Here is a 20681-nt window from a genome sequence, read left to right on the forward strand (position 1 = left end):
TCAATTGCACTGTACGTGCGCGCCCGCATGTGGTATTTTGTGGAAGAGCCACACTCAAGGGGCCAAAGAGCTGCATGTGGCTCGCAAGCCACAGTTTGCCAACTACTGGCCTAGGCTAAACAGTACCCCCTGATGTGGTCATCTCTGGGCCCACTGTGGTCCTTCAGAGCAGAGGGTTCAGCTGTGTGACTCCTTGTAACTTCACCAAAGTAGTACCTGCCATCAAGGCTCTGGGGACGCTGACAGCTTGCCTGGTCTCTATGAAACTCCTGAAAGGGCAACAATGACTATTATTCAAGTGTCTTATCAGACAAACAATTTTACTCCTTATTGCCTTTTTGGGGTGAGTCTGACGGTAATTAAGATGGCACTGGCCACTGTCAAGTACGTCTTTCTAGCTGTGTGTGGGTTACAAGTTCAGCCAGACCCCCCAGTTACATCTTTACTTCTACATCCTTACTAGCTGGGTGGCTCAGGGCACATTCTACAAGCTTTTCTGTGCCTCAGCATTCTCTCCTGTATTTAAATGTTCATTGGGAACCTCCTAAGGGTTGGTTGACTCTGCCTGAAGGATAGGCAGGGGAGGTGGACCCAAAACTCTGATGCTTCAGCAGTTGACAAACTTGATTTAGATTACTCATCCTTAAAACAAGCTCATATAATAATACCCATTTCCCAGTGGGTTTGGGAAGCCAAATTACTACTTGTGAAATGTTTTCAAGTTCTCAGAAGAAAGGTGATACATAACAGCAAATATGACTATCATAATTGTGATCTTCTGAAGCTGCCTCAGGGCTAACCTGTATAAAATTGCCATTCATGAAATTGTGGTATTGTAACAATGACTATTATCTATAATACCAGAGTAATGTCCAAAGTATTGCTGTGTTCATGGAAAACTCTTAAATAATCCAGAAGGAAATGAAGAAGGTAGACTAAGTCACCTGCTGTGAGCTTGTCCTGCTCTCCAATTCCAAAAGTAAATAGACTCCCTGAGGAAGTAGACAACTGTAAGAGCACCAAACAACAACAGCATTCTTAGGGCACCTAGTGTGTATCATGCAAGTTGTCATAGAATGTTCCCAACACGTTTAGAAAGTAGGTTTTATTATCTATGCAGAGGAGAAAAATTGAGGCTCAAATGAAGATGAACCTGGGAGTTGAAATAGATGGTCTGCAATGGGGAAAGAGGCCAGATGTAATGTGACCAAAAAGTCTAGGCAGGAGCCAAGGAGTCTCTGAATTAGGTTAGCAAAGCAAGGATGATTCCCAGATTTCCAGTTTGGGCATCCCCCACCCCCACCCGTGAATGTCTGCTGCTAAAGGAGAAGGCAACCTAGTAGGGGTAGGCCTTAGGGAGGGAAGATGACTTTGGTGCAGGGTAGCCTGAGTTTGGGTAGGCCAGCATATCCCTTTGAGCTGGTCTGCGCCTTGGGAGGGAAGTTGAGAAGCAAACTTTGGAGTCACTGACACATCTGAGTAGTGAAGCCTGGGATAAGATCGCCAAAATGCAACTTCTCACCTTTGGCCACTTCTTCCCTTTCCCTAGGAGGCTCAGTACTCACTAGCAGAAATGTCCAGAAGGCAGCATGGGTCAAGGCAGGTGTCCTGGAAGACCTTACTGCAGGCCTCCTAAGCGGCTGCTCCCTCCCCGCAAGTCTGCACCTAGTCAGCGTCCTCGTTGGGCTCTTCGCCCCTCCCTAGGACCCCGGTCTCCACCAGCCTCTAGACCCCAAAGTCTCCTCAGCCCGCCAGGAAGGGGAAGGGTCAGGGACTGGCATAGCTCAAGAGCCAGGCTCTTCACAGGGTCGACGGGCGGGGCCTAGGGCGCATGCGCGACTGCTGTACGGCATCCCGGAAGGAGGGGCAGGAGGCGGTGGCTCTGGTTTCTCAGGGTGGCAGCGGCAGAAGCGGGGACGCGGCTGGCGCGCGGGCACCATGAACCCGTTGTAAAGCGCAGGCTGCGTGGGGGGGCGGGGGGAGGAGGAGGCCGCCGCGGTGAAGTTCTCCGCCATGAACCTGAGGGGCCTCTTCCAGGACTTCAACCCGAGGTGAGGCGCTGCGGGTTCGGCTCTAGGGAGGCGCACCGGCGCTAAGCTGCAGGGAGAGGCAGGGCACCTGCAGCTCCGAGAGCCTGCCTGAGCTTCCCTGCCGGTGCGAGAGACTCTCTGGGAAAACAGCTGGTCTCGGCCCAGGCCCGCTTCCTCCTCCCGCGCCCGGTGACTTCAGTCCTCTGGCCTGTGGCACAATCTACTCTCCCGGCCAGGAACCCCGGTCTTCTTGGCGTGCCCTCTCTTATTGCTCTCCCAACGTCCCCCTCTCAGTTCCAGCTTTTCGCACCCCTCTGCCTGCCCCCTATTCCCCTCACAAGGGCCATTTCACTTGCCCGCACACCCCTATCCCACAGGTCTTCTCAGCCTTTGAGGTTTCCTTGGAGGTAAGCCCATTCCTCCCTTGTTTGCTTCTTTGTGGGGCAGATATCTGAAACGTTGAATCCTTGGAGTCGGTGCCAGGGTATGGCAATACCTTACATAATGCCTTTGGGGGTGAACCTTACAGTTTTCCATACGGGTTTTCTCATACGTTCACTATAAGTTTATTTGCAGGAAGTAGATATTGCTGTCCTATTTCCCAGTGGGGGAATAACAGTGGACAATATGGAGAGAACACTGGCTAAAGAATCAAGCATCTGTCCTTGCACTTGCCCAAATGTTCTGTAACTGTTCCCTCCCCCAGGCTATGAGCTCCCTAAAGCAGAGACCATCTCCTGATCATCTCACTATCCCTAGCACCTCCCATCATGTCTGACAAATAGTAGGCACTTATGAAATATTAGGGAACTAAACGGGGCCATGAGACCTGGATTGGAGACAAGGCCATATGTAACTAGGTAATTCTCTGCTCACATGAAAAATAAGGAGTTGACCTAATTGATCTCTAAAGTCCACTACTCTATGAAGGCTGTGCTTATTTCCCTTATTTGCTGGTTGGAAGCCATGCACTCAATAAACGTTTTGTATGCGAGGTCTTATGCCAGGTGCTTCAGATGCTGGGATGGTCCAGCTTGGGGGTGGAGAAGGGCATGTAAATAGATGGTTTACAGCACTGTGCAGTATTGTACCGTGGGAGCCCACTATCTGGGCCGCTTATGGGGAATGAAAGAAAGTCTGAGGTGGGAGGGAGAAAGACATAGAGAGTGTTGAGAGTGCAGTCTCCTTAGGGACAGAGACATTTTAAGCTATGAGCCATTGTGACTTCCTAGGTGCTTTTGTTCCTCTTTGAGCACTACTGAGTTCATATTTGGGTCTGGAGTGACAAAGTCCCAGTCACTGTAGTCATGATTTTTTTGGCCTGAAGGCACTCTACATAGAGGATCTTGTTGAGAGCAGGTTACTGAAAACAAACTGCAGTGTCTTCCTCTGCTGCTTGTAGGAGTTAGGGCTGGGTTTCAGGATTGGTGCTGGAGTTGGACAGGCCTTGTGTGTTTGCATTGTTTGGTGAGGGTAGTAAGATATGTCAAACCTGAATTGTTTTTTGTCCTTGGACTACTCATTTATCTGTCCATTTTATCTGTATAATGACCATAATCTCTTAGCAGGATAGAGAGGCCAAATTAATGATTGAGCGCAAAGTGCTTTACAAATGGAAAGATCTTCGACTATATTTTGTAAGGTGATAGATAATTCAGAAGCCACAAAGAACTTTGAGGAGTAATCTAACTGGCTTTCAGAGTTGCCAAAGCAAAATAGTGCTGCACAGATACTATCTTTAGCTATTTTTTCCCCACTAGCATCTTCTCCCCTCAAAAAAAAAAATTGGTATATGAAAATTACAATGAACGATTAGGTATCTAAACAGATTTGTAGTAATCATCAGCATATTTATCAACACTTTAATTCTACTTGAAAAGTTTAAAAATCTTTTATAGGGTGCCAATTTCCTGAATCAATGGGAGTGAATGGTGTTACCCCACAGTGGTGACTGCTAAGACAGTGGCCAGGGAATATCAGCAAGTCTGATATGTATATTTTTAGCTGGTGGTGTGTCATGTCTTGTGGGCACATCTAGTTTTTGACATTGTTCTTTAGTCTTGTTCCATGAGGAGTAGGGCCCTCCAGACAACTAGAAAGCAACCTGAGGTGTTTAGACAAGAGATATCTTGTGCTAGGACCTCAAACTTTATCACCGCTGCCTTGCTCCCTTGCCTCTAATTTAGAACCAGTTCAACATCTCCTTCTCACCCCAGGATTTTGGCACATACTGTACTCTTTGCTGGAGATTTTCCCCTCTTCTCTCTTCTCCTGTCCTCCTGGCCTAGTTAACTCCTATTTATCCTTAAGATCTCAGCTCACTTAAAAGCTCTTCTGACTTTCCCGACCAGGTCCATTGAGTCAATTTTGTACTATCTGTGTAGCATGCTGTATTTCTCCATCGTAGTACTTATTTGTACCCTTATATTTGTGTGTTTATTTGATTAATGCCTGTCTCCCCTACTAAATTATCCCCTACTATAGTCCTCTCCTATAAGCTCCATAGGGCCAAGGCCAGGACTCCATTCATTATGGTACCATGCATACCTGCAATAGTATCTGGCTCAATAAATACTTGTGGAATGAACGAACGAATTACTCTCCAGAGCCTATGAGAGAAGTCTAGAAATGCTTCTTTCAGTCACTGCTTTCCTGGTGGTCTGTGGCCTGGTTCTCTTTCCTCTCATCCTCTTCCCTCCTTTAGAAAGCAGCCATTCCACTGCAGAGACAGGAAAGGCGATGACACTAAGGAGGGATGTGACTGCCTTTGTTTCTTGGATTATGTGTGTCACAGAAATAGTCACTATCATGGTTTGGTGGTCCCAATTCATGGGCCATGGCTCCAGATCTCCTTTCTAACCTTTTGATCTTGGCCAGTCTGAATTCGCTACTGTATTGCCAACACTCTGAAAAACTACAGTGATAGAGAATGATTCACAAGTGTCAACACTCAGTTGCATAAGACTGCTGACCCTCTGCCTGTTTCCATCTGGCATAGAACTGGTTGGTCATGAACTACTTCTTAGTTACACAGGTTAGGACTTGCTGAAACAGATTCACTGGACCCACCAAGTCCTTCCTTGCATGCTTGAGGCTTCCTAACAGCTAAGGAGCTTATTCATTGAATTAGCAAACTATTAGAAGTATACAGAATTGGCAAACTCTGACTCCAAGGTGTTCCTGAGAGGTAGAGGTCTGGAAGTAGGTGGCATTAAGTTATCACCCTGCCCTCCCCATGAAGCACTGGGATTTTCTGCTGTCTTGGTGGAATCACTGGCTCAGAGGAGGACCTTTAGCCCTGGTAGCCAGGCAGTGCTTGAAGGCTCTGAGGACTCTGCTAGGCATTCTGAGTTGTCTGCAGTGAGCTCCTGACAGAGAGTGGTGCATCCTACAGGTATGCTGGATTGAGAAAAAAGCTGAGGAACCCTGCTCTAGTGGGTGTGGAGTACTGAGGAGTTCAGTAGTGTTTAAAAACTTCCATGTGCTGCAACTTATAAAGTTATTCTGGAGTCCAAGTTATCTTGTCTCTTATTTGAAGTCAGGAAAAAATGAAATGTGATTTCTGGTAATTATTAATAAAAGGCAGCTACCTCGCCTTTAACAGTCTATTTGTAAAAGATTCATATTTAAAGCATTTATTACTCAAATATCTCCCAAGTTTCTGCTGTGTGCCAAGACATGTGCTCTGTGCTCTAAGTACAAAAAGAAATGGGACATAGTCCCTCTCCATGCTCAAGCCTAAAAGAAGCAGAAATGGAGAGAGAAATTCTGGTTCAACACAGGATGAGGCATTCCAGAGACAGGAACCAAATGTGTGAAAACACAAGGGACAGAGCCACTAATTCTGTCTAGAGCATGCTGGGAAGGTTCCACAGCTCGATCTTGAAGGGTATAATTATAGGGTTTTGTCAGCCCAGAGGGCAGGAAAGGTACAAAGTATGCAAAGGCACGGGTTCATGGGAGGGCATGGTATGTTCAGACAGTGGTGAAATGTCAGTGTACTGGGAATACTGCTAGTTACATGTGCCATGTAATTTAAAAATGCTGTACACAGTGTTAACAATTACTTAAAATATTATTCACATATTATTTTTTTAAAAGACAGCACTAAGTATATGTCAGTACTGTGAATGAACTACTCACCACCCAGATGTCTGTTTACCTGTCATTCTGTCATCTCAAAGCACCTGTAGTAAGAAAAGTCTCTTGATTATACTGAGGTTATTATTAGTAATAGCAGTGACTTATGGGGCACCTACCATATGCCAGGCACAGTGTCAGTATTTTGTATCTATTATCTTGAATCTTTACAACAACCTTGTAGTCTTAGAGATCTTGTGACTTCCCTAAAGTCACACAGGCAATAAGGGGCCAAATCAGGATTCTAATACAAGTAGATCTACTTCTGAAGGTTGTGCTTATTCCTGCATGCCATACTAATCTCCAATTTAGTGACAGTCTCCCCCACCCCATGACATAGTATGTCCATTATACTAAGGAGCCTTCTGTTTATGAGTTAACTAATTAAATAAAGGGAACCTTATTCAGAGTTTACACATCCAAATGTGTATCATCCTTCAAAGAAGCTACTTAGGGAAAAGAGAAATATATACAGAGTGGGGCAAAAGTAGTTTACAGTTCATATGGGAAATAATACAATAATCCTATATAATAAAAGGCTAATATGCAAATCGACCAAACGGTGGAACAACCAGTTGCTATGATGCGCACTGCCCACCAGGGGGCAGATGATCAACACAGGAGCTGCCCCCTGGTGGTCAGTGTGCTCCCACATGCAATGGTGGTGGCAGGAGCCTCTCCAGCCTCCGCTGCAGGCAGGCGGTAAGGAGTGAGGGGTCCCGGACTGCGAGAGCTCCAGACTGTGAGAGGGATGTCTGACTACCAGGAGCAGGCTAAGCCATTGGTTGGACATCCCCCAAGGGCTCCTGGACTGCGAGAGGGTGCAGACTTGGCTGAGGGACCCCCCCGCTCAGTGCATGAATTTCATGCACTGGGTCTCTAGTTAACAAATGATACAAGAATAAACTTTTTTTATGTACTCACAACTGTCAGTCTACTTTTGCCCCACCCTGTACATATATCTATTCCATTGCTTACACTCCTTGTTACATATCTGAAATTTCCTTTGGAGTCAGATTACAAATCATATAAGGAAATGTTTTATTGTTCTGTAATCATATATAGTTTTGAACTCAAATAATGCCACCTAGTTTGATCACACATCTTATTCACTAAACTTGACTCTGACTTTTGGTTGTTTCTGAAAATTGAATATCATCTTGGTCAAGTTTTGACAGCAATGAAGATATTCAGAAGAACAGACTGCATGCTCTCAAGTGATTCCAGGAGGCACACTCTAAAGATGGTTTGAGCAAAGAAGTGGAATAGTGCATTGCATCCCAGGGGAACTGTTTAAAGGAGACAAGTCTCATTTGAATGTATAATTTCTGGTTTTAAAAATATTTTTCTTATACTTGGCAATTACACACATATTTTTCTTGGCTGTGAGTTCTTTGAAGGCCAGGATGTTGAGGCATTCAACAAATGTACTGATGAGTGATGTTAAGTGTAAATAGACATATACCACTGGAGACTTTGTTGTAGGGGAGAAACAGTGGGTTGGAGGAGTTTTAGATGGTTTCCTAGGACTCCGGGGTTAAGCTTGCCAGTATTGAGCTTGGGATTTCTAATTGCCTTGCCTGATTATAGTTCATGTCCATACAAGGTGACCAGAATTTAACATGAAAGCCTTGACTTAAGCTCTGGAGATGGGGTCTTTATAACTGATGATTTGTACTGTGTCCTAATAGGGAGAAAAGTCTCTTGGTTATATTAAGACCTAACAGTGAGAAAAATGATTGCTAAATGAGATTGTTACAGCTGTTCTGTTTTATAAAAAACTAATGGCCCGGTGCATGAAATTCATGCACATTAAAAGAAGAGAATTAATGCGAAGAAATATTTTAATATTGCTATTTGCCCTTTTTCTATAATAGAAGTGTCAGAGATGAAAGAAAATTAGTAAAATGTATATAAACTCTCCCTCCTGTCAGAGTCTGGGGCGCTCTGCGGGGCCTAGAGTCAAGTCCCCACCCACCACCCTCACGCGCTTCGAAAAATGCTCGAGACCCAGACCCAGCGGGTCCCACCCCCATTGGGTGAGACCTAGACCCGGCTGGCCACACCCCCGTCAAGCCCCTCCTGGCTGGGGGCACAGCCTCAGGTTTCCTGGTCGGCTCCAGGGCGGGGGTGCGGCCTGAGGTCCCCCATCAAGCCCTGCCAGTCAAGGAGCATCGCTTGAGGTCCCCATCAAGCCCCGGCGGGCAAGGGGTACAGCCTGAGGTCCACTGTCAAGCCCCACCAGGCAAGGAGCACAGCCTGAGGTCCCCTGGCCTGCAGCTGGAGCGGGGGACACGGTCTGAGGTCTCCTGGCCCAGAGTTGAGGTGGGGGGCATGGCCTGAGGTCCCCCATCAAGCCCCACCATGCAAGGGGCTCAGCCTGAGGTCCCCTGTCAAGACCTGCTGGGTGGGGGGCACAGCCTGAGGTCTCCCGGGCCCGGTGCTGGGGCAGGGGGCGCAGTCTGGGTCACCCGGCCCGGAGCCAGGGCAGGGGTCCCCCGTCAAGACCCACTGGGCTAGAGGTGTGGCCTGAGGTACCCTGTCAAGCCCTGCTGGTGGGGTCACAGCCTGAGGCCCCCCGGCCCAGTGCTGGGGCGGGGGACACAGTCTGAGGTCTCTGGACCCAGAGCCCGGGCAGGGGGCATGGCCTGAGGTCCCCGTCAAGTCCAGCCCCCTCCCCCACCCCACAGCGTCATACCAGTGCTGAATGGGGACGCACACAGGCAGCATGACGTTAGGGCTGGGTGCAGAAGTCCCTGCCCCTGGCCCTGCCCACAGACTGGTCGTGGCTGGGACACTGTAATGGACAAATTAGCATATTACCTCTTCATTATATAGATAGGTGTAGCAACTAAACTAAGTAAAATTGATTATTGGCCCAGGGCTTTCACTTTCCTTATATTAACATATTGATTGATATATGAGCAGCCTGATGAGGAGACAGGCTTAGGCCCAGGTTGTTCCACCCACGACCACACAGTTTTGTGCAGTCCTGGGCTCCTTACAGTCCTCTTTAAAAGTGATTTGTTTTTATTTGGCTTTTGTGCTTCCTTATATCTATTGGTTAGATGTTCTTAAACATTTTTATCTTAATAAAACCAGTTAAAATTGCCACTAAAAGACATTAAATTTGGTTAGTAAGATTATGCTCAGTGTTTGGGACAGTGTCAGCAGATCGTCAGTTGGGGTCATTGTCTGAAGTGTTAGACATAGAAGCACCCACAGGGATATGTCACCCAGAGCATTCATGTGTGTGCATGTGTGCCTGTTCTAGTTAAGCCAGCAGCTTTCACTGGAGAAAATGGAAGGGTCTAAAAAGAGTTCAGCTGCATTCTTTTGATTTGCAGAAAACAGATACTTAGAACATTTACACTCATAGAGTCATCTCTTTACTAGGTATATTCCCTCCCTTCTTCTCTCCCTCTCTCAATTCCTTTCCCCTCCCCACAAAGTGGAGAGAGAATCTGAGCCTCAAGCCAAAGCTCCATATAGATTTTAGAGAGGATACTAACTTTGTAGTTTGATCCATGTCAGACTACTAATGATCATATGCTATCATTACTTATTCAGATGAAGAGTGGAATAAATCTATTTTAAAGGTGTAATTGAACAAGTGAAATTTAGGAAATAGTGGTTAATGCCAGAATATCCATTGGAACCTCCATTTTTTGGTTTGTGAAGAACCAAGCAAAGTTTATTTTATACTTGTTCTCTAGTCTGAATGTTTCTTGCAAAGTAACACAGAGTAGTGTTGGCTTTGACCATGGTTTTTTCTTAAAAAATAAATTTTCTTATCACTGTGTTATTGCTGTATCCTATTTTCTTCTTGCCTGTCAGGTTTGTAATTTCCTATTTAGTATGCAGTATTTTTTTAAAAACTTGGTTCTGGCTGGGTAGCTCAGTTGGCTGGAGAATTGTCCCCATACGCCAGTGTTGCAGGTTTTATCCCTGGTCAGGGCACATACAGGAATCAAGCACTGAATGCATGCATGGGTAGAAAACAATATCAATGTTTCTATCTCTCTTTCTCTAAAATCAATGGATAAAGATTTTTTAAAGGTGATTGTATTGTTTTTTTCAATCAAATGTGTAGTTTGTTTATTTTTTTCCCCCCAAAGAACCAGTTATTGGTGTAACTTAATTCCATTTTTGTATCTATCTTTCTACTTTTAGTTTTATTATTTTTTGGCTTCTTTGTGTTCCCCCTCACCCCTAAATTTCTTAGAAACTCAGTTCACTAGTTTTTCCTTTGCCTCATTTTTCTTTTCTTTTTTTGCTTCCATTTACACCTTTTGAGTGGACACATTTTCTCTGAGTTTTGCTTTGGCAGCAGTCCAAGCAAGTATTTTGATATTTCAGTTGTGTTTTAGCAGTATTTTAAATACTCTGTGATAATTTTGTATTTCATCCTTGATTTAGTCCTTACTTCAAGAAGGAAACTAACATTCATTGACTATTACCTGCTTGATACCAAACCCTGCAATAAATGCTTTCTGATAGTTATTTAGTCCTTCTTAGCACTGCCTGGTAGAGGTTGTATTATCTATCTGCCTTTTGCTTGTGAGAAACCTGAAGTTCAAATGAAGTTGCACAAATAATCTCTTCAACACTACTATACTGCTTAACAGACCCAGGTAGTTAGACCATTTTCAGTCTGTTTTTGTCAGTTTATTATGAATTGCATAGAATTTCTGCCTCACGATCTCTACCAATTACAGTCTAGCTTGCACACTCTTCTATACCTTCTGTCACCCTTCTTCCCAGAAAATCTTCAGTGGCTTTCTATTGCCCATTAATAAATTCAAAGGAGTTTACCTTGTTATTTAATTCCCCTACCTTCTTATCCCAGCCTGCCTTTCCCTTATTTCCTCAGGTGCCTTTTCTCCTGCCTCTCCAGCACCCTACCCCACAAAATTCACAGAATGTACTCCATGTGTTCCAGTCTCCTGGATACAAAAGACTGTCTCCTACTTTAAAAAATCTTATCCCTTTGCCTAGAATTCCCTCTCCCCAACCTACTGACCCAATCCCACCTCCTTTCACAGCTCTCCCAGGGAAGTTAAACTTCCATGTCTTTACCATGGTATATATAGTTACTGTTGATTGATAGTCCCCCTCTGCTCCTATTAATCTTTGAGCATCTTCAGGGCAGAGACTGTTTTTTCATCATCTTTGTATATCTCACACATTGTAGGCACTCCAACAGTTTTTTTTAATTTTAAATTAGATTTGTGTTTATTGTGTATCAGTGCCCCATGATTCTTTACCCCCTTCTGGAAAAATCTGTCTGCATGTAAAAAAAGCATTTTTTTTTGTCCTGCTACTTAATTCTCTCGATAGAACCATGCTATTTTTATCTACTTGAGTGTTCATGTCCATAGTTTCTTTAGGAACTTTGTCTACTTTATCTATTTTGATACAATAGTAGTATGTAGAAGCCCAAATGAGAATATGTCCGCATATTCTAAAATAAAAATTGTCAGGTTATTTTCATATTCTATGGCAGTAGTTCTCAACCTTCTGGCCCTTTAAATACAGTTCCTCATGTTGTGACCCAACCATAAAATTATTTTCGTTGCTACTTCATAACTGTAATGTTGCTACTGTTATGAATCATAATGTAAATATATGATATGCAGGATGGTCTTAGGCGACCCTTGTGAAAGGGTGGTTTGACCACCAAAGGGGTCGTGACCCACAGGTTGAGAACCGCTGTTCTATGGTCATGTTGTTAGTTTTTTATTACTTAGATTTTCCTTATTAATCATTTTTATATTTTAATTCTTTTTTTGAAATCTGATTTATTAAATTGCTGTACTAGTAAACTGCTTCTCTTTCCTTACCCAGGCATGATGAACCTTTGTCATCTCTTTTCTTGTAGTTGGTTTGACATTTCACATTGGTTGCAAGTGTGACTCTTAAATGCAACAGATTTAGATTTTATTTTTTAATCCAGCAAGTGACCTTTCTTATTATTGGACTGTGGTAGGCAGAGCAATGACATGCTCCCCCCCCCCCCCAAATATTCCCTCATCATAATCCTTAGAACCTGGAAGTATGTTCTGTTACCTGGCAGAGAGAAACTAAGGTAGCAGATGGAATTAAGGTTGCTAATCAGCTTACCTGAAAATAGGGAAATCATTCTGGATCATCTGGTTGGACCCATAATCACAGGTCTTAAATGGAGAAAGGGGAGGCAGAAGAGTAGGTCAGAGTGAGTCAGTGTGAGGAGAACTGGACTCTCCACTGCTGGCTTTGAAACTGGAGCCTAGGGCCATGAGCCAAGGGGCTATGAGGCAGCCTCTACAAGTTGAGACAGGGAAACTCTCTCCTAGAGTCTCAGGAAGGATCACAGCCCTGGTGATGCCTTGATTTTAGCCCAGTGAGACCCATTTCAGATTTTTAATATCCAGAACTGGAAAGATAATAAGTTTGTGCTTTTTAAGGCACTAGGTGGGTGGCAATTTTGTATGGCAGCAATAGAAAACGAATAAAAGGACATTCACCCTATTTCTATTTTCCAGCCCTAGTATTTGAATTGGGAGTAATATTTTGTACTACTATTTGTCCTCTTGTAACTTCATTATGTATCATTCCTAATTTTCATTTTTCATGTAATAGGCCCAGAACTCTTATTTTTCCTTTAGACCAGTGGTTCTCAACCTTGGCTGCACATTAGAATCACCTGGGAACCTTTTTAAAATCCTCATTTCTGGGCCGCATCCTCCAGAAATTCAGTTTCTTTGTTACTAATGGTGTGGCCCCACCCCATAACAAAGAAACAGAATTTCCGGAGGATGAGGCCCAGAAATCAGGATTTTAAAAAGATTCCCAGGTGATTCTAATGTGCAGCCAAGGTTGAGAACCACTGCTTTAGACTACCTCAAAAAATAATAATCTCTTTTACAACATCTTACACATTTTGGTACTTATATTTTTATTATTTCCACTATTTTCTTCTATTAAAGAAAACTCTCTTTTAGGAAAGATAATGAATTTAACTTACAGGGTTTATCTCCCCCTAACTCATCTTTTTTTTTTTTTTTTTAAGTCTGAAACTCCTTTAGAAAAATTTTACCTTTACATATTATCTAATTTACTTATGAATCCTATGTTTATCATTCTCCTTTCATTTATTGATGTTCTAAATCACTTATTTCTTTTATTTTAATTTTAGGATCTCACAGTGATTTAATCTAAAATATGAAGGGAGAGGTTTGTTTCTATGTAAAGTCAAATAGGATTGCCTGGATAGGGATTTGTGCCCAGAAAGAAAAATAGAATGGAGCCACAGGGAACAAGAGAGTTAATGACATCACCAGCCCTCAACTTCTGTTCTAGTCACTGAAAAGAGCACCAGGGCTCCACTTCCAGCTGCATATTCACTTACAGTCAAACCACGGTTGGTTCTCAGTTCTCGAATCTCTCCCATCTCGAACAGTTCAGTTCTCGACCAAGTTGTTCATGGAAAAAATGTCTTAGTTTTTTCTAACAAAACTTCAGTTCTGACCTGACAACCCTTTAATGCTGACACATCAACATGACAAAAAGCGTCTCTCAGGCCACTAACAGAGGAGAGAATGTGAGTCATTTACCATGCTGTGAATATTTTCGTTTCTTTTTTTTTCTTTTGTTGCTGGTGAAATGGAAAATCAGCACAATTTTAAAACATAAAGAGGCCATTAAGAGTGCTAATGTTGCTAATAGTATGAAAGAAACAATGTTCACAGACAATTGAAGAGGTGGAAAAACTGTTGTTGATTTGACAAAAGGAAAAGCAATAGGCAGGTGACAGCATTTCTGAGGCAATGATATGTGAAAGAGGAAGATGCTGCACCCAGTGCTGAAAGTGATTTGTTTAAGGCTATCAGGGGGTGTTTCCATAAATTTAAGAAAAGAAATGTTTGTTTATAGATTTAATAGTGCATTAGACATCTAATGTATATAAGAAAGGTTAAAATAGGGAATCAGCTAGAGGTGGGGAACGGATTATTCAATTTACATTATTTCAAATGGGAAAAATGATTCAGTTTTCTAACAAATAGCTTCTGGGAACAGCCTTCCGGAACAAATTATGTTCCTGAACCGAGGTTCCACTGTATTTCTTTTAAATATTGTTTGTTTTTAAGTTCATTGTTTCTGGTAATGATATGTATTGCTGAATTTGGTTGACAAATGGGTTCTGATTTTCTAGATTTTGAATTTCCCCCTGTACTTTCAGAGAGAAAAAGTCATCTCAACTGGTTATTTCTCTATTTGTGGCACGCACTCCATTTTTATTAGTTGTGAGTCCCCACTTTCTTCTCCAAAGTCTAGGGATGCAGTCGTTCACTTGGCATCTTTCAGTGGCAGCTCTTTTTTTCTTTGCAGCAGCTTGTAAAAGCCTCCCTTCATCTTTGAGCATTAATAATCATAAGTAACATACATCTAGTGCAGCAGTTATCAAGCTATTTTCCACAGACACCTGGGGGCCCTTGAGAACCTTTCCAGGGGTCTGCATGTCACAGTTATTTGCATAATAATACTAAGACATTCTTTGCCTCCATCTCTGGGTTGACATTTATACTGATGGTGCAAAAGTAGTGGTCGGTAAACTGATGGCACCTGAACACAAATCACACTGGTGAGAGGAAACTGTACAAGTCCTCTCTGGATTATTCACCATTGTGCTTGCAGTTTTTTAAAAAAGGGCAGCTTTACTTAGGAATGTTCTTGACAAAACAGAAAAAAATACCAATCTCATTCAGTCTTAGCCCTTGCATATACATTGTTTTCGTATTCCATGTGACAAAACAGAAAGAATACATAAAGGCCCTCTGCTGTATACTGAAATACAGTAGTTGACTCAAGGAAAAACACTTGTGTACCTAAGTTGCAAGCTGCTATTTTCATGGAACATCGTTTTTATCTGGGACTGTAGTTGTTTGTATTAGGGTATTTTACAGAAATTTACTCAAAAATGCAAATGAACCTGTCACGTCAAGGAAAACAACTGATGGTGTTTATCCAAATGGTAAAATTTGAGCTTTGAAGGGAAAATCAGAATATTTGAAATGTTATATCCACCATCATGAGCTTGAGAGTCTCCCAATACATAAAGTATTTCTGATAAAGTGGGTTGTGATAATAACTAATATGATTTTTTACTATTATATAGTGGAATATGTCAACATTTGAAAGTTCTTTATTACTCAGTGAACCAGTATTTTCCAGGAGCTCATTGATAGGGTTTCAAATTCCACACTACAGTCAGCCTTCAAGAAACTATCACTGCTTCAGCTTTGGTATTCTATCAAAGAAGAATATCTACTATTATCTGAAAGAGCTATTAAAATATTTAGTTCTTTTCTAACTACTTATCTCTGTGAGGCCAGATTTTTTTTTCATATGCTTGAATAAAAACAACATATTGCAACAGAATGAATGCAGATGTTGATATTAGAATCTAGGAATCTTCTATGAAGCCAGACACTTAAAATATTGCAAAACTATAAAAACAATTTTGGAAAATAGTTTTTAATTAAAATTATTTTACTTGTATTAAGATATGAATTTATTATTTATTTTTAAAACATTCTTTTTATTCTTTTTTGTATTTTCAAATATGTTTTTATTGATTTTTAGAGAGAGAGAGGAAGGGAGAGGAAGAGAGAAAAACATCGACCTGCTGCCTCCAGCACAACCCCCACTAGGGATCAAGCTCGCAACCCGGCATGTGCAGCATGTGCCCTGACCATGGATCGAACTGAGGACCTCTTGGTGCATGGGACTACACTCAACCAACTGATCCAGGGCTATTATTTATTTTTAATTAATGTTTTTTAAACAACAGTTTAAAAATTTGATAGGTATAACACAAAAACAAAGCTGTTTGGGATCCTCATTAATTTTTAAGATTGTAAAGGAATCCTGATACAAAATATTTCGAGAACTACTCATTTAGCGATTTACACAACACACTTTTCATACTCATGATCTTACATTCAAAACCACTTTATAAGGTACATATTATCCAGATATTGTAGAGCAGAATACCACAACACAAAAAGGATATATATATATGGTTAGCAACTTCTCCAAATCACTGCAGTTTTGCTTCAGAGTTGAGTTTTGTAGGTCTCCTTTCCTTACAACACCCCCTTTTTTCCAATTGACATTCCTTATGGTGTTTTTCATAATACAAAGTATATGTAATACACAGTGCATGAACTGTGCAAAAAGATCAGCAATCATACGTAAAAAATGTGAAGACTGTCCTTAATCTTCCCTGCTGGAGATCGCTATTCATCCACAGTGTATATCTATCTGGATGCTTTTCCAAAAAATGTTGAATTATCAGTATAAAGTTAGTTGTGTATAGTATTCAATTGAAAATATTTTGGAGCCTGGGCTGGGTGGTTCAATTGGTTGGAGCATCATCAGTACACCAAAAGGATGCAGGTTAAATCCCCAGTCTGCTCAAGCTTAGAGGAGACAACCCATCTATGTTTCTCTCTCTCTCTCTCTCTCTCTCTCTCTCTCCCTCCCTCCCTCTTTTGGCGTCAAATAGATCTTCATTTGTATTCCAGCTCTGAGCTGCTAGCTGCTTGAACAAGTTAACATCTAAGCTTTCTTCATCTGTAAAAGGGAAATAGTCAAAGTGTCTCCTTTATAGGGTTGCTGTGAGGCTTAAATGAGATAATGCATGAGAAACAGCACAGTACCTGACATTCCACAAACATCTAGTAAATGTTAGCTGTTGATGTTGCTTGTGTGTGTAGGTAGATCAATAGGTATGCCAGGTTTATCCAAGTAAATTTTACATGCAGTAAAATTTATCCATTTTTAGTGCACAGTCCTATGAGTTTTAATAAATCCATTCACTTGTAAAACTACCACCCAAAGGTATAGAAGAGTTTTATTGCTGAAAATACTTCCCTCATGTCCTTTGTAGTCAATCTTTCCCCCAACACAGCCACTGGTAACCACACTGATCTGTGTTTTGTATCTGTATGTTTGCCTTTCCAGAATGTCAAATAAAAGGAGTCATACATTATATTGTGTCTTCGGTATAAGTAATTTTGCTTAGCATAGTGCATTTGAGGTTTGTCCATGTTGTTACATGCATCCCTAGTTTGTTAGTTTTTACTACTGATTAGTGTTCCATTGAACACTAATGCCACAGATGGTTTAACTGTTTACCAGTTTATGGACATTTGGGTTGTTTCGAATGGCTATTATGAATAAAGCTGCTTTGAACATTTGAATACAAGTCTTTGTGTGCACATTTGTTTTTCTTTTTCTTGAGTAAATACCTAGACATGGGATTGCTGGGTCATAGAGTAAGTATGCGCTTAATTATATAAGAAACTGCAGAAGTGTTTTCTAAAGTGGCTGTACTGTTTTGCATTCCCACCAGCAATATATGAAGGGTTCCAGTTGCTCTGTATCCTTAGAAACAATTGTCATAATTAATTATTTTAATTTTAGCCATTGTGGTGAGTAGGTAGTTTTATCTCATTGTTGTTTTAATTTGCATTTCCTTACTATATGAAAATACTGAGTATCTTTTCACGTGCTTATATGCCTTTTATGTAACTTTTTGATGGAATATCTATTCTTATTTTTTCTGCTATTTTTAATCAGTTTTTTTAGTTATAAAAATTCTTTACGTATGCTGGATATAGGTACTTTGTCAGATATGTTTTCAGAATATGCTCTCACAGTTTGTGGCTTGGTTTGTCATTTTTTAAATTGTGTCTTTTGGAGAATAAAAGTTTTTAATTTTGAAGAAGTCCAATTTTGTATCCCATCTAAGAAATCTTTACCTAATCCTAGGTGGCAATTATTTTTCCCCTATGTTTTCTAGACATTTTGTAGTTTTGGTGATTACATTTAGGTCTGTGATCTATTTCATGTAAATTTTTGTATATGCTGTGAGGTTAAGGGTCTAGGTGTATTTTTCCCATCTATCCAGTTGATTCAGTAGTATTTTTTAAAACACAATTCTTTCTCCATTGAGTTGCCCTGGCAAAAGTTAACTGGCCATGTATGTATAGGTCTGTTTTGGACTCTATTCTGTTCTCTGTGTAATACCATTGTCTTGATTATTGTAGTTTTATAAGCCTTGAAAGCATGTAGTATAGGTTCTCCAACTTTGTTCTTTCTAACAATTGTTTGCCCATTCTAGGTTCTTTGCATTTTCATGTAACTTTCAGAATCAGTATGCCAATTTCTAGAAAAGAGACTGCTGGAATTTTTAATGGGATTGCACTGAATCTGTAGAGTACTTGGATGAGTGGTGCAAGGCAAATAATGGCCCTTAAAGATATCCACTTCTTAATCCATGGAACCTGTGAATACTAGTATTACCTTCTTTGGCAAAAAGGTGCTAATTACCTTATATGCCAGAATGTGATTAAATTAAAGATCTCTTATTGGAAGAGTATCCTGGATTATCCAGGTGGACCATAATGTATTCATCGGTTTCCATATAAAAAGGCGGTAAAAGGAGATGCTATTAGGAGAAGGCAATTTGATGGAAACAGAGAGATTTGAAAATGCTACACTGCTGGATTTGATAATGGAGGAAGGGGCCCAAGGAGTACAAGTAATGAAGCTTTAGAAACTGGGAAAAGCAAGGAATGGATTCTCCCCTAGTCTCTGGAGGAATCGGGGCCCTTAGTTGTAACTGAGTGAAACCTATTTTAGACCTCTGAACTATAAGAGAATAAATATGTGTTGTTTTGAGCCATCATGTTGGTGGTAATTTGTTATAGCAAACATAGGAAACTAATACACAGAGGATGTAAATCTTAACAATAATGAAAATTTATATCTATAAACGTGGTATATCTCTCCATTTATTTAGATATTTAATTTTTCCTTGGTAGTGTTTGGTAGGTTTCAGTGTACAAGTCCTGCACATATTTTGTTACATTTATCTATAAGTATTTGATATTTTGATGTTGTAAATTTTATTTTTAGGATAGTTTTAGATTTATAGGAAAGTTGCAATAAATGATAGTTTAAATGTTTCAGTATTCAATGTCTTATTGCTAGCATATAAAAATGCAATAATATTTTTGGTACATTTACTCTGTACTTTGAAACTTTCCCTAGTTCACTTATTAGATTTAGTAGCTGATTTGGGAATTTTTACATATACAGTCGTATTTTTTGCAAATAACAAATGTACTCCTTCCTTTCAAATCTTTATTCCCTTTATTTCTTTTTTCTTGTGTTATCATTGTGGTAGGACATCTAGTACAATATTGAATAGATGCATTGAAGTGGACACAATTGCCTGTTTACAATCTTAGGGGGAAAGTATTATCTTTCACTATTAAGTATTATCTTTCACTATTAAGTATTAGGGTTTTTTAAATAGATATTCTTCTACTCCTAATTTGTTTAGAGCTTTTAAGTTGAATGGGTAGTGAATTATGTCAAATGCTTTTTCTAGGGCTATTGATATAATCGTATTTTTTTTTCTTTTTCATTCTTTAATACTACACATTTTATTAATTGATCTCAAATGTTGAGTCAAGCTTGCAATCCTGGCAGCAACCACACTTGATCATAATGCCGATCACTAGAGGCCCGGTGCACAAAAATTTGTGCACTTGGTGGGGGGGGTGCCTCAGTCCGGCCTGTGCCCTCTCGCAGTCTGGGACCCCTTGGGAGATAATGACCTGCTGGCTTAGGCCTGCTCCCGGGTGGCAGAGGGAAGGCCCAATCCTTAGGTGCAGCCCCTGGTTGGGCTCAGAGCAGGGCCAATTGGGGAGTTGGGGTGCCGCCCCCTGTCATGCACAGAGCAGGGCGTATCGGGAGGTTGTGATGCCACCCTCAGTCACGCTCAGGGTAGGGCCAATTGGGGAGTTGGCACACCACCCCCTGTCACACACAGAGCAGGGCGGATCAGGGGGTTGGGGTGCCGCCCTCTATCACCCACAGAGCAGGGCCGATCAGGGGGTTGGGGTGCCGCCACTGTCACACTCAGGGCAGGGCCGATGGGGAGGTTATGGCTCTACCCCATCACACACAGAGCAGGGCCCGTGGGGGTGGGGGGGTTGGGGCGCTGCCCTCTATCACCCACAGAGCAGGGCCGATCAGGGGGTTGGGGCACCTTCCCCTGTCACGAACAGAGCAGGTTGGATAGGGAAGTTGTGGCCCCACCCCTTGTCACACACAGAGCCACAGGGCGATCAGGGGGTTTGGGCGCTGCCCCCTGTCACGCTGATCCCGGTGCCGGGAGACCTCGCGGCTCTGCTGATCCCGGTACTGGGAGGCATATTACCCTTTTACTATATAGAATAGAGGCCTGGTGCACGGGTGGGGGCCGGCTGGTTTGCCCTGAAGGATGTCCTGGATCAGGGTGGGGGTCCCCACTGGGGTGCCTGGCCAGCCTGGGTGAGGGGATGATGGCTGTTTGCAGCTGGTCACATACCCTTCAGGGTGGGGGTCCCCACTGGGGTGCCTGGCCAGTCTGGGTGAGGGGCTGAGGGCTGTTTTCAGGCTGGGACTGAAGCT

At 41.9% G+C, this 20681-nt stretch overlaps 1 protein-coding gene across 1 annotated transcript in view; it reads left to right on the forward strand.

The window, feature by feature from the left end:
* The first annotated feature begins 1973 nt into the window (after positions 1-1973).
* TMEM185A (transmembrane protein 185A) overlaps positions 1974-20681 on the forward strand; it is a 49177-nt gene continuing 30469 nt past the window's right edge. The window contains exon 1 of the mRNA XM_081115236.1: positions 1974-2051. Coding sequence (XP_080971362.1) covers positions 2014-2051 — 38 coding nt within the window. The 5' untranslated portion in view covers positions 1974-2013. The remainder of the gene's footprint in view (positions 2052-20681) is intronic.

This window comes from Myotis nattereri, assembly GCF_964212035.1.
Source record: "Myotis nattereri genome assembly, chromosome: X".
Taxonomy (NCBI): domain Eukaryota; kingdom Metazoa; phylum Chordata; class Mammalia; order Chiroptera; family Vespertilionidae; genus Myotis; species Myotis nattereri.